The 13879-nt window shown below is 42.9% G+C and overlaps 1 protein-coding gene across 4 annotated transcripts in view; it reads left to right on the top strand.

The window, feature by feature from the left end:
* LOC101934137 (palmitoyltransferase ZDHHC11) overlaps positions 1-10190 on the top strand; it is a 97157-nt gene extending 86967 nt beyond the window's left edge. For all 4 annotated transcript variants that reach the window (XM_005296520.5, XM_065584064.1, XM_065584063.1 and 1 more), the window contains exons 10-11: positions 1752-1839; positions 8536-10190. In XM_005296520.5, coding sequence (XP_005296577.1) covers positions 1752-1839; positions 8536-8885 — 438 coding nt within the window. In that variant the 3' untranslated portion in view covers positions 8886-10190. The remainder of the gene's footprint in view (positions 1-1751; positions 1840-8535) is intronic.
* The last annotated feature ends 3689 nt before the right edge of the window (positions 10191-13879 follow it).

The raw sequence follows: 13879 nt of genomic DNA, 5'->3' as shown, positions 1-13879 counted from the left end.
CAGCTGCCTGTGCAGCTCTCCCTGATCCATCTCGGGCCGGGGTGGGGGGCCTTAGAGCCGCAGCCTGGCCATGGCGAGAGCCTTGTGGGGAGCTGGGGTCCCTCTACCTGCCCTGGGTGGGGGGCCTGGGACATGGGCAGGGAGCTGCTTTTGCCTCCACCTTGGGTGGGGGCCCCTGTCCCCCCCCACTTTTGGAAGGGCTCCAGCGCCCTTGCCCCGGGCTGGGGCTACTGGGAGCCAGTCTGTAGCCAGGGACTCTGAGCAGTGGGAGCCGGTGCTCGTGCCGCCTGCCCACCCGGCGTTCCAGGGCTGGGGGCTGCGCTGCCTGCCCACCCGCTGAGTGCTCTGGGGTTGGGGGGGTCGCTCAGGCGGCCTGGGGCTGTCAGGGGGCGGGGGGGGCTCTGGGTTCCGGCGGGAGAAGGGGGATGGGCAGGCCGGCCAGGGGCTAGCATCCCCAAGCCTGCGATTCACCCATTGCCCACGCTGGTGACATTCTTGGGAGGTGAAGATACAAACAGTGGAGGGCAGAGGAATAGAGAACAATGGAGAGCTTTCCACATTGCCTCTCGTTGCAGCCCAGAGGGGATGGTGGCAGGATTCAAAAAGGATTAGACGCTTATATTAGTAATGGTAACCCCTGACATTACATTAGCTAGGCTTTTAGAAAGGGAGATAAAGCCCGAGCCGCACTGTCTACCCAGCTATTTTTGGAGTGGTAGCCTGAGCCCTGCAGGCCCGTGTCTATCGACCTGGGCTCTGAGACTCACTGCTGCATGCTGTATCCTAAAGGGCCTGATCGGACACTATTGAAGCCAATGGGTGTTTTGTTCTGATTTGACTGGGAGCAAAATTGGTCCCTAACTGCCGATACCTCAAATGAAACTTTCCTGGTGAGCAAATTATTTTATAATTATCTACAGCAGTGCTCATTGGGCCTTCCTGTGCAGCACTAAGTACTGACCACTGTCAGACAGGAATTACCATAGTAGACCCAACCAGTGGTCCTGTGCGCCTATTTACCTACTGTGCTGTAACTTATGGAGATCACCATCGTGCTAAAAAGTAGTGATAGTGGGCATACTAGGTAAAAGCTCAATGTACAAAGTCAAGGTGACTCCTGGTTTTATATATTCAGAGAGTATCTTGGAAAAACTTCTGAGAGGCTGTTAGAGGAGAGGCCTTCATTATTCTGAAAAGTCGCAGTGGCATGCTATATCGGCATTAGGCTCTGCCCAAGTGCATAGGCGCCGACTCCATGGGTACTCCGGGGCTGGAGCACCCACGGGGAAAAATTGGTGGGTGCTCAGCACCCACCGGCAGCTCCCTGTGACCCCGCCCCCCTGCTCCAGCTCGCCTTCGCCTCCGCCTCCGCCTCCTCCGCGAGCGCACTGCCGCATCCTGCTTCTCCCCCTCCCTCCCAGCACTTGCACCACAAAACAGCTGATTTGCAGGACAGGGAGGAAGGGGGGAGGAGGGGGAACGTGGCGCACTGGAGGAAGAGGCGGGGCCAGGGTGGGGATTTGGGGAAGGGATCCAATGGGGCAGGGAGGGGGTGGAGTTAGGACAGAGACCTTGGGGATGGGGTTGGAATGGGGGCGGGGCCAGGGGCGGGGATGAGGTAGAGTCGGGGTGGGGAAAGGGGCAGGGGGGTGCGGGCACCCACCGGCGCCGGAGAAAGTTGGTGCCTATGCCCAAGTGACCTGGCAATCTATAGCTGGAATTAATTTACAGATCTGATTTGTTTTTTGTAGACTGTGCCAAAAAGTACTAAAGAAACTCTGTGTGAGAATATTCATCAGAACAAGGAAATAAGTGATACTGAAATGGCAGACTTTGGAGGTAAGACCTTTTTATAACACTTGATTTTAATTACAGAAGAATTGCTGTGTAGTTTTCCCCCCCACTAAGATCTAAATATTCATTTAGTCCAATCTTAACCGGGACATATACTGACAACATAATTGATGTATGTATATACATATTGTATCCTTATACTATATCCTGATCACCACAGTGAATATTGTACTGTAACAGCCATGATATTTGCTATGGGGTACCACCTTTCTTATAAGGCTTGGCCAAGAAGTTTTTTTTTTCTTTGCAGAAAATCCATTATTGTAAGAATGTCAAAGTAAAGTGGATAGTTTTTAATGCATTTTTCATTCTTCTAACTTTAAATGGGCTTGGCTAATGTGGGGTAATCAGTTGGGTATTTTCAGGAGAAATTTTGAGGCCCATATTCAGCCCTAGTGTAACTGGGTGCAACTCTGTTGACTTCAGTGGAGTGGCATAGATTTCCACCAGGGCTGAACTTATCATAAGCATCAATACTAAGATAACTTTTTAAAAAGTAATTCCTATGCATGCATGATTAGTTCTTTTTTTTTTTAAATCAATTTTTAGCACAAATTTGATATTGTTGACTAAAGTCAGTGTTTTCTAACAGATAAGTTACTGAAGCTATTTCCTATTTTAAATATAAGAAATATTTTTAGGTTTTTCACATAACACAGAGAGGTTAGAGTTGGTAAATAGATTTTCAGTGACAATCACTGCATATTACATTCATTGCTAATAGGTATTTATTGCAACTTGCTCTGTTGCAACTGTAACAATGAAATTTATGAAAGGTTTCAGAGTAGCAGCCGTGTTAGTCTGTATCCGCAAAAAGAACAGGAGTACTTGTGGCACCTTAGAGACCAACAAATTTATTAGAGCATAAGCTTTCGTGGACTACAGCCCACTTCTTCTGTAGTCCACGAAAGCTTATGCTCTAATAAATTTATTAGTGAAGAAGTGGGCTGTAGTCCACGAAAGCTTATGCTCTAATAAATTTATTAGTGAAGAAGTGGGCTGTAGTCCACGAAAGCTTATGCTCTAATAAATTTGTTAGTCTCTAAGGTGCCACAAGTACTCCTGTTCTTTTAATGAAATGTATGAGTGTGTAAAAAAACTAATACCAAAAATCTGCATTTTAACATTCTTTATAAAAATAATTCCACAATGGTGTACTTTGTCACAAATAATTTTTTTTTGGTTCTGAAAATTAAAACTTTATATTTTACCATAAATCTTGAAAATCTATAAACTATCACAACTCAGTTTCACCATTATTGCTTTACTCTGATATATTGTATGTACATAGACAGTCGAGAAATAAACATTACATTAGACTCATAGACTTTAAGGCCAGAAGGGAACATCATGATCATCTAGTCTGACCTCTTTCACATTGCAGGGCACAGAACCTCACCCACCCACTCCTGTAATAGACCCATAACCTCTGGCTGAGTTACTGAAGTCCTCAAGTCATGATTTAAAGACTTCAAGTTTCAGAGGATCCACCATTTACTCTAGTTCAAACCTGCAAGTGACCCAGGCCCCATTCTGCAGAGAAAGGTGAAAACCCCCCAGAGTCTCTGTCAATCTGACTTGAGGGAAAATTGCTTCTCAACCCCAAATATGGTAATCAGTTAGACCCTGAGCATGTCAGCAGGATCCACCAGCCAGACACTTGGGAAAGAATTCACTGTACAGTATTAACTCAGAGCTCTCTCCATCAAGGGCCCCATCTCCAGCCAATGGAGATATTTGCTGCTAGCAGTTGCAGATGGGCCACATACCATTGTCTGCAACCTCCTCATACCATCCCTTCTATAAACTTATTATGCTCAGTTTTGAAACCAATTAGGGTTTGTTTTGCCCCCACTTCTCCCCTTGGAAGGCTGTTCCTGAATTCATTCCTCTTGATGGTTGGAAATCTTCATCTAATTTCGAGTCTAAACTTGTTGATGGCCAGTTTATCTGCATTTTCTCTTCTGCCGACATGGACCCTTAACTTAAATAACTCCCTGCTATTGTTCCCTCTGATGTATTTACAGAGAGCAGTCATCTCTCCTCTCATCCTTCATTTGGGTAAGGTAAACAAGCCAAGCTCCTTGAGTCTTCTCTTGTAAGATAGGTTTTCCATTCCTCTGCTATCCTTGTAACCCTTCTCTGCACCTGTTTGTTTGAATTCATCTTTCTTAAACATGGGAGACCAGAATTACACACGTATTCCAGATGAGATCTCACAAGTGCCTCAAATCTCATCAAAATAATGGTACTAACACTAATCTGTCTTTACTAGAAATACCTCATCTGATGCATCCTACGATTGCATTAGCCTTTTTCATGGCCGCATCACACTGGTGGCACATAGTCATCCTGTGATTGCCCAATACACCCAGGTCTTTTGCCCTCCTCTGTCACTTCCAACTGATAAGTCCCCAATTTAAAATTCTTGTTGTTAGTTCCTAAATGCATTACCTTGCACTTTGAACTATTTAATTTCATCCCATTTCTATTACTCCAGTTTTCAAGGTTGTCCAGATCTTTTTACATATTCCAGTCCTCCTCCTTGTTGGCAATACCTCCCAACTTTGTGTTATCTGCAAATTTTATTTGCACTCTCTCACTTTTTGTGCCAAGGTCAGTAATAAAACTGTTAAATAAGATTGGTCCCCAAACCAATCCCTGAGGGACTCCAACAGTAACCTCCCTCCAGCATGACACTTCACCTTTCAGTCTGACCTGTTGTTGTGTCCCCTTTAACCAGTTCCTTATCCACCTTTCAATTCTCATATTCATCCTCTTCTCCAATTTAAATAATAATTTCCCATGTGGAACTGTATCAAATGCCTTCCTGAATCCAGGTAGATTAGATCTACTGCATTTCCTTTGTCTAAAAAATTAGTTATCTTCTCAAAGAAAGAGATCAGGTTGGTCTGACACAATCCGCCTTCTGTAAAACCTTTTGGTATTTTATCCCAATTACCATTTACCTCTATGTTCTTAGCTACTTTCTCTTTCAAAATTTGTTCTAAGATCTTGCATACAATTGAGGTTAAACTAACAGGCTTGTAGTTTCCTGGATCACTTTTTTTCCCCTTTCTTAAAAATAGGTACTATATTAGCAATTCTCCAGCCATTGGGTACAACCCCCGAGTTTACAAATTCATTAAAAATCCTTGCTATTGGGCTTGCAACTTCATGAGCCAGTTCCTTTAATATTCTTGGATGAAGATTGTGCCTTTTTACTTCTTCTCCATCCCCAATTGCTCCCATTAAGCTGTTTGAGAATGACTTCAACCTTGGATGTGATAGTAATTTCTCTTTCCACATCCTCATTTCCATTAGCCACTACCCCATAGCTCTTCATTACCCTTATTAAAAACTGAGGCAAAGTATTCATTTAGGTATAGGGTCATGCCTAGATAATCTTTAATCTCCATCCTGTCCTCAGTGCTTAGTGGTCCCACTTCTTTCCCTGTTTCCTTTTTATTTATATGGCTAAAGAATCTTTTACTATTGGTTTTAATTTCAGTTGCAAGGTCTAACACTGCTTGGCTTTTGGCAGTTCTCACTTTAACCCTACACTTTATGACCTTCAAGAGAGAGCTTTCCTTATTAATCCATCCCATCTTCCATTCCTTGCAGGCTTTCTGATTCCTCTTAATCACCTGTTGGAGATGCTTGTTCATCCTGTTTGGTCTGCAACCTTTCCTATGAATTTTTTCCCTTTGCTTGGGATGCAGACTTCAAATAGCTTCTGCAACTTTGACTTAAAGTAATTCCAAGCCTCCTCCACATTCAGATCCTGTCCATTTCCCTTATTACTTTGCTTAATTTTTTAAAGTTTGACCTTTTGAAATCAAGGACCCTAATTGCTGACCTATTTTTGTTTCTTTTCATTTAGTTTAAACTGAATTACTCATGATCTCTTGAACCAAGATTGTCTTGTACAACCAGTTCTTCTATGAGGACCTTCCAATTTATTATATTAAATCTAAAATGTTGTTTTGGTGAAGAAATCTGTAAGCTATCAAATCCAGGAATATCTGGGCCCTACCATTATTAGTAGTACTCATCCTTCAATCTATATCTGGGAAGTTAAAGTCATCCATAATCACACAATTCCCTGTGATATTTATTTCATTAAAGATATCAAAGGTCACTATTCATATCCCAGATTGGATCCTGGGAGTCTGTAGCATACTCCAAACACTATCACAGTGGAGCCTGTGTTAGCTTTCTTTCCCAAAGTGATTTTTGACCCAAACAGATACCACTTTATCCATTCCATCACTTTTAATTTCTTTACAGTCTACCTTGTCATTAATGTACAATGCTGCTGCTCCACCATTACCTTTCTTTCTGCCTTTTCTGAACAGCACATTCCCATCCATAACTGTACTCCAGTCATGACTACTATTCCACCATGTTTCTGTTATTCCTATAATATCTGGTTTTACTGCACTGGAAGTTATAGTTCCTCCATTTTGTTACCCAGGATCCTTGTATTGGTGTACAGATATCTTCGTTGTTTGTACTTGGCTTCACCCAGATTCCTCACCCAATTAGGTACAGTCATTCTACTGCCAGTATCGCCTGCCCGACAGTGCCAATACCACTGACCGTAACAATCTTTTCCTCTTGAGGTCCATTCTCTGACCCTCTGTGGTTCCGTTCTCCATTGCTGGGTCCTCTCTATAATTTTCCTCCCACTCAATCTCCATCAGGCATGGAGATTACATGAGCATCTCCTAGCAGTCTACCAATTTAAGGCTCTTTTAATCAGTTGTGCCAACCTCCATCTCAGCAGTCTATTTCCCGCCCTACTCAGGTGGAGTCTATCCCATGAACTGTCCTCTGTCCAGGAATGGCTCCCAGTGGTTGAACATCCCAAAGCCCTTCTTATAGCCCCACTTCCTTGAGCCATCTGTTAATCATCATAATCTTGTCTGTCTCTCCTTGATTCTCCTCCTCTAGGGACAGATAGAATCCCACTGAAGATCACCTGAGCCTCCATTTCTTTAAGTGTCTTCCCCAGCTTGGCATAGTCTCCACTGATACGTTCCAGTGAGAATCTGGCTGTGTCATTTGTCTCCTTGTAAAGATAATCAGTGGATTCTTTCCTGCTCCAATTCGGATCCTCTTCAGCCTCCTGTCCACATCCCATATATTAACTCCCAGTAGCCAGCACACCCTTCTGTTATTCAGATCAGCTCTGGTGACAGGCCTGTCTGTTCTTCTTGGTAGGGAGTCCCCAGTCATGTAGACCTGCCTCTTCCTAGTGCAGCTCTCTGGCCTTCCTCTTTCTGTTCTTTCTGGCTGCAAGCCCTCTTGTCTTTTGTTCTCACATGCAATCTTCTGCAACTCATCCTCTGTCCTTCTGGGGCTCTGAACTCTGGCTGTCTCCATTGACTCTTCCCCTCTTCTTTTAGGACTAGCCGCCTTTTTCTTCTTCCTTGCCCTCCCACCTTCTGTTACTGCCTGCTACGCCCCTTCTTAATTTTCCAACTCAGTAAATCTATCCCTGAGCATTATTTCTCCTTCACTATCCTGTCTTTTTTCCTCTGCCTGATACTTTTATCACATGCTTCTACTGGCCACTTTCCTCATCCAGCAATCCACCGTCAAAGTTCCCCCGTCCAGCTCGTATCTGCAAGTTTTGAGGTTTCCCGTTCAACCTCCACTTGCCTTCCTTCCATCATCTGCTCAAGTTCCCTTCAAAACTCAACCATAGTTTCTGCCTGGATCTCCAAGCCTCCAATCTTCTCTTCCATTTGATCTATCAGGCAGCATTTTACACCAAACAAAGCACCTTTCAGGTACCCGCTCCAGGATAATGTACATCCCTCAGCTTCCACATCTAGTCATCCACATTCTCTTCCATTCCTTGGCTCACTAGTCCTTCTGCCTCTGTAGCCTGTCATAGCCTTCCCACCTATGCTCAGCGACAGAGAGAGAAACACACACATGTTCTCCTCTTTCCTCCCACCCCCAATTCCTCCTACAAATTCCCACTCAAACTTCCCTGTTTCCAGCTCTGTTTGCTGGCTTCCTGCATATGATTAGACCAGTGATACTCAGACCAAAGTGGTTCAGAAGCCAAATTAGTGATCAGCATTACCCAAAAGGGCCACAGTAGTATGAATTCATTGTTTCATTTACTAGAGTACTATTCATATTTAAACAGTATGACAGGGGAAATACTTAGAGAGTATATACACACACACACACACACACACACACACACACACACACACACACACACACACTTACAGCAAATATGTTGTTAACTTAGTGCAAATTGATAACTTAATTGGTTAATAACATAGTAAAGCATCCTGATTGGTTAATAACTTTGGTTAATAACTAAGTCACACAGTGTTTTAATATCATGTGTTGCAAAGAGCTGCATTAAAGAGCCACTTGCGGCTCACAAGCCGCAGTCTGAGTATCACTGGATTGGACTACCTTACATTGAAAATGCTGTTATATTTTTCTTCAAACACTTCAACCAGAACAGAACGAAAATATTCACTTGTGACTGTCTGTTTTCTTCTGCCTTTAAAGTAAAACGTAAAAAGTCAGTAAAAAGTAAATCACTTTTTGATGTTCAGGGGACTGATGTTCAGGGACTGAATCTCACTTTTGAAAGCTAGCCTACAGAGCACTTTCAAAATTCATTTTCACTTTGCTTCCGAGCAGACTTACAGTCTAACTGCAACCAATCGTTAGAGGAATCTCACTGGGGAAGTCTTGGCTCCATGAAGCAGATCCCATCTCTGCAAAATCTCCATGAGGAATCCATAAGAAACAGCACTCTTCTAGTGTGTTCTATGAATGCAAACAGTTTGGCCATCTCTGATCAGGTACTGAGTCCCCCTGAAAATGGAAGACCAGATGCTTCTATAACGGAATCTGCCAATCATTTCAAAAGGACAGCACTGGCAAAAGAAGGCATTGAAATGGCACAAAGTGGAACTGCCACTTTTTCTTCACCAAAACAAAATGACTCATCAGAACCAATTTCAACACAAAGTTCCCTTGCAGTCTGATGCATCACATCTTCTGTTCTGAGAAACAGCAGTACTATGATATACTGAAGGCAGACTGCTCAAAGAACAATTCAAGATACTAATATAAAGACTTGAGCAACTGGAACCTTTTTCATACTGGGAAGTAGCCAGAAGTACAGATCTAGAAAGGCAGATGAGATGGCCTTTAGGAAAGCAGATATCCTGGTTACAATTGGCTTGTGAGAGATGAACAATTTTGATACACAATATCTTCTGGGGAATGGCTGAATGCCTGATTTTATGCGAGCCGTTTAAGGGGTATTGAAAGAAGAGGCAGAACGGGGTGTAGCCACTTTGAGGGCCAAGGTGGAATAACTATGATCTGCCTCCCCCTGTTCAGAGTCACCCTGTCTTCCTGTCTGCACTCTTCACGTGAGTAATCATCTCCTACTGCCTGGCCCTACCCCGTCATCCACCTGTCACGACAGCAGATGGGTGGCTGTGGAGACTTAGAGAGGACTTTGGCATGGAGATCATAGCAGCTCTTGCTGAAGAAGTAGCCAATGGGCAATAGCAGCTGGGCAGTGAGAAGGAGGCTATTCACCTGCTGAGGAGAGGCTAGTTGAAGGGGCAAGGACTATTTTGAAGAGGATGTGAGAGAGGGCACTAGACCAAAGATGGGGATGGGTTTGGGGGATCAGATGGGCAAGGCAGCCAGGATGAATAATCATCCTTTGGGTAACATGACAGGTCTCCGAGATATCACAAGTCTGTTTTCAATATGCACATTTCAAACTGCTTTAAAGAAAATAACTTGTTTTTCAAAATTACTGCTACAAATTGCCAAAATTCCAGTTAGAAACCTTTGCCTTAGGGTAGCCTTTTTCCCAATCCACTTTTTGGAAGAAAATGAGTGAAGTTCTCTGTACTTGTATTTTGAACTATTTCTCATTTTCTCAAATGGCTTGTTTTAGTTATACAAAAAGTGATTTTTTTCCTAATTTGTTTTTGATATTGAAACATTTTAATGAACTCTCAATGAGTGTGGTGGTCTCTAAATTACAGTTTGATCTTAAAAAGGAAATCTTCATTTTGAAAATGTACATCTACCTATAGTTTTCACAGGGAAAGGGGCATATTTGAAATTCACTATATATGGACAAAATATATTTTATTTATACAGAGGAGTTTTGCTGATTATTTAATTTTTATTATTTGTATGAGTTGAAGTGAATTGTTCTAAAGGAATATGGTCATCTAATAAATTCAGGTTTTTTGATATGAATTGTAAAAATGTTTTAAAAGTTCAAACTTTATTTTATTAAAGAACGTTCTTGTTGTACACATAGGGGGCAATAACATTTTTAAATGTTGTTGGTAATATCTAAAATACTAGACAAATCTACCACAAGCACACTAGTTGCAGTCCAGCTGTAAGCAAACTGTTCCCTGACTGTGCTACATCCATTTGACTAAGTGGAAAGAGCAAAGGCCTAGGATTCAGGAGACCTGGGTTCTGTTTCCGGTTATGCCAGTGACCTACTTGGTGACCTTGGGCAAGTCATTTCCCCCCTCTGTGCCTCAGTTTCCCCCTCTGTCAAATGGGGATAATGGCGCTGGCCTCTGTAGTAAAGTGCTTTGAGATCTACTGATGAAAAGTGCCCTTACAAGAGCTAGGCATTATTATTAGGTATACTTTGAGGCCACTTTTTTCTTTAAGACAAACACAGAACGAACAACTAATGAAGTTGTAGAGTCACGGATGGGTTAATTTCATTCTAACGTTTTCCTATGTTTTCTCATTTAATATTTTATTTTGTACTTTTGGGGATATTTTAGTCTTAATTTCATATAAATGCATAAAAACAGGAAATGACACCAGTCAGGCATCTATGGCCTGTCATGGCTTCCTGCACTCCTTTTCAGATCTAGTTTTAAAAAATGCTCTTGTCAACTCAAATACCTGCACAGACACTGGAATAAAGAGGGATGTTTTCTGGCAAGTATTTTGTTCTCCTGAGATACCAAACTAGATGGTCTGAAGCTGCACTGGGTTTCAATTAATTTCCAGATGCAGCTCAATGGGTTGGCTTAGTTTAACCTTTTATGGTTTGAGTACTGGCTATTAGAGATTATCTGTGTCCTTGTGCTCCATCCTGATAATTAGTTAATAATACTGTCAACCAGCTAATCTTATTATTTTTTCTACTACAGGAACATAATCCAGATCAGGGCCACATTGTGATACTAGGTTTGTACGTCTAGGGCTGATGGCATATACTCAAAAGAAGCCCCCCTCGATTTTCAGTATTGAGAGTCCCAACCATTCTACTCTTGGGGGGAGGGATAGCTCAGTGGTTTGAGCATTGGCCTGCTAAACCCATGGTTGTGAGTTCAATCCTTGAGGGGGCCACTTGGGGATCTGGGGCAAAATCAGTACTTGGTCCTGCTAGTGAAGGCAGGGGGCTGGACTCAATGACCTTTCAAGGTCCCTTCCAGTTCTAGGAGATGGGATATCTCCATTAAAAAAAAAAAATCAAAAACCATGAGCCAGATGCCCCAAAATCATATTTTAAAAATATTACATTTTGCATTCTATTTATTTGCCTTCTGGTTCTTGAGCTTTCACATTTTCTAGCTTTTCTCTGCAATCAGGAGGGCTAGAAACAAACTTCTAAAATGCAAGCTGAGATTCTCACATAGTCACATGTCTCCAGGTGCTCATGGTTTTAAAATAACTCGTTTAATGAACAACAAGAAATAACTTATAAACACAATAGTACTGCTATAATCTAGCTAGCCATATTGTCTCTCTTAGTCTTTGCAACTGGTCTCTGTCTATGTGTAAGAGCCAGTAGGAAGTTTGGCAGTGCACAGGGTATGTCTTCACTGCAGAGCTAACTTGGGCTCTTACCCCAGTGTTGCCACTATCCCCCTTCCATCCACACACAAACAGTCTCCCCAGAGTATGGTGATGTCTTAATCTCACGCTACCTGGCCCATCTCGGGGTGTGGTATAGAGCCTGGGTTCAGCTTTCACTGGTAACCTGCCCACTTTGCACTGAGTATGTGGGCTAAATCATTTAGTACTGATAATCCTTCATTGCCTTCCCATGTGTCCTCCCCCCCCCCCCCCATGCCCTGAAGGACACAAGAGTTCTTCCACAATTCACCGAGAGAGAATGAGTGGCTCAGTTTATTGCAGCACAAAGAACCATGGGATATGGCCCCAGAAGTCCAAGCGACACACACTGCTGAGTGCAGCCCAGTGAGGACTCAGGCTACGTCCTCACTACGGGAGGGTGGGGGGGGGTGTCAATTTAAGATATTCAAATTCAGCTACGCGAATAGCGTAGCTGAATTCGATGTATCGGAGCTGACGTACCCCGTTGTGAGGGCGGCGGCAAATCGACCTCTGCGGCTCCCCCGTCGACGGCGCTTACTCCTACCTCCGCTGGTGGAGTAGAAGCGTCGATTCGGGGATCGACTGTCGCGTCCCGACGAGACGTGATAATTCGATCCCCAAGAGATCAATTTCTACCCGCCGATTCAGGCGGGGACTGTAGACCTGCCCTCAGTAACTCAGATATGGCTTTGCACTGTAGCTGCTCACACTCAGGCTAGGCTGATTGAGATGCTCAGACCCAGGTGCCAAGCACCCAAGTTAACTCTGCAGGGAAGCCATACCTGTAGCATCCTGTATGGTGTGTGTCAGGGTCAAACGTCCTGATGAAACTTCACCCTTTATAGTACTCAGGCCCACTGCAATGCCTGTTTACTCAGTCTTTGGCTTGAGGAGGTGGATTCAGATGAGTTGTTTCTGGGATGGTGTCTTTGGGTTTTTTTGTTAATCTATCCACGATTTGTGACTGTATGTTGTAGTTGTGCCTGGCAGTATGATCAGGTATATATTATGAACAGAAAAGTATTTTCAACACTTGGGGGGGAAGTACACGTCAAGTTAATAATATAATAGCTTTTCTTTAACATCAACTACATGGAAAACAGTTTTGGTACGTAGACAAATGTGCTCAATCCAGGGGTAACTAGATGAAATGGAGTGGCCTCTGATATACAGGGGTTAGAGTAGATAATATAATGGTCCCTTCTGGCCTTAAAAATCTATTAATCTAAATCTAAGAACAGGGAAACTATTGAAGTGATCCTCTCCTCCAGTCGTTCGTGCGGTATCCGTTTGAGACAATCACCTAGGTTGGAAATGCATGGTGAGCTCATGGTAGCTTTGTCATTGTGCCACAGTAAAAAAAATAAATAAATAAAAATCCGTGCGTATTTGTAATACAAGTAGAAATCTTACTTGCTGTTAGGTTTTTCCGTTGCTATCGTGATTCTGCAAAACTGTAAAAACGGCAGTAACTTCCTGCAATGGAAACAGCCCCTAACACACAACAAAACAAAAGTGTTCTACACCTGCTCAGCAATCCAGGCTCTCTGGATCCATTCACGTTTTCATTTTTATTAAATGAATAGAAAAATCTCTTCTCTTATGGGGGAGTCTAACAAACCCTGATTTTGTGTAAGGAAAAATATTTGATTCTCTCTCCTTCCAAAAATTACTTTCAACTTAAAAATCCGTGATTCTTAGCAGGCAACAAATTGATCTATGTCAGTAAAATCTTTCTATCCATCAAGTCATTTCATTGTATCATACTCTGAAGATAGAGGTTTAAGAGTGATTAACTTTTGTTTGTTCTTTAATTTGCCTGTTTGCTGCTTGTAATCCATTGCTGAAAGCATATTTCATGAGTGTTGTTCAGTCTTTCCTGAAGGAAAGTGGTTTTGAAATGTCTACATGTGCTGTATTAAGAGAGAAGTTGTTCCGCTCATCCAGTATAGTTCAGTGCAAACAGGAATGGACAACTTCTAAATCGGAAATAAGTCACTGTCAAGGAGATTAGCCATTCCAGAGGGATTCTCTGTACCAGGGGTGGGCAAACTTTTTGGCCCAAAGGCCACATCTGGGTATGGAAATTGTATGGTGGGCCATGAATACTCACAAAATTGGGGGTTGG

Source organism: Chrysemys picta, chromosome 2 (assembly GCF_011386835.1).
Source record: "Chrysemys picta bellii isolate R12L10 chromosome 2, ASM1138683v2, whole genome shotgun sequence".
NCBI lineage: Eukaryota > Metazoa > Chordata > Testudines > Emydidae > Chrysemys > Chrysemys picta.
Note: the sequence above shows the minus strand (reverse complement) of the source record. Positions and strands in the feature narration are given on the sequence as shown.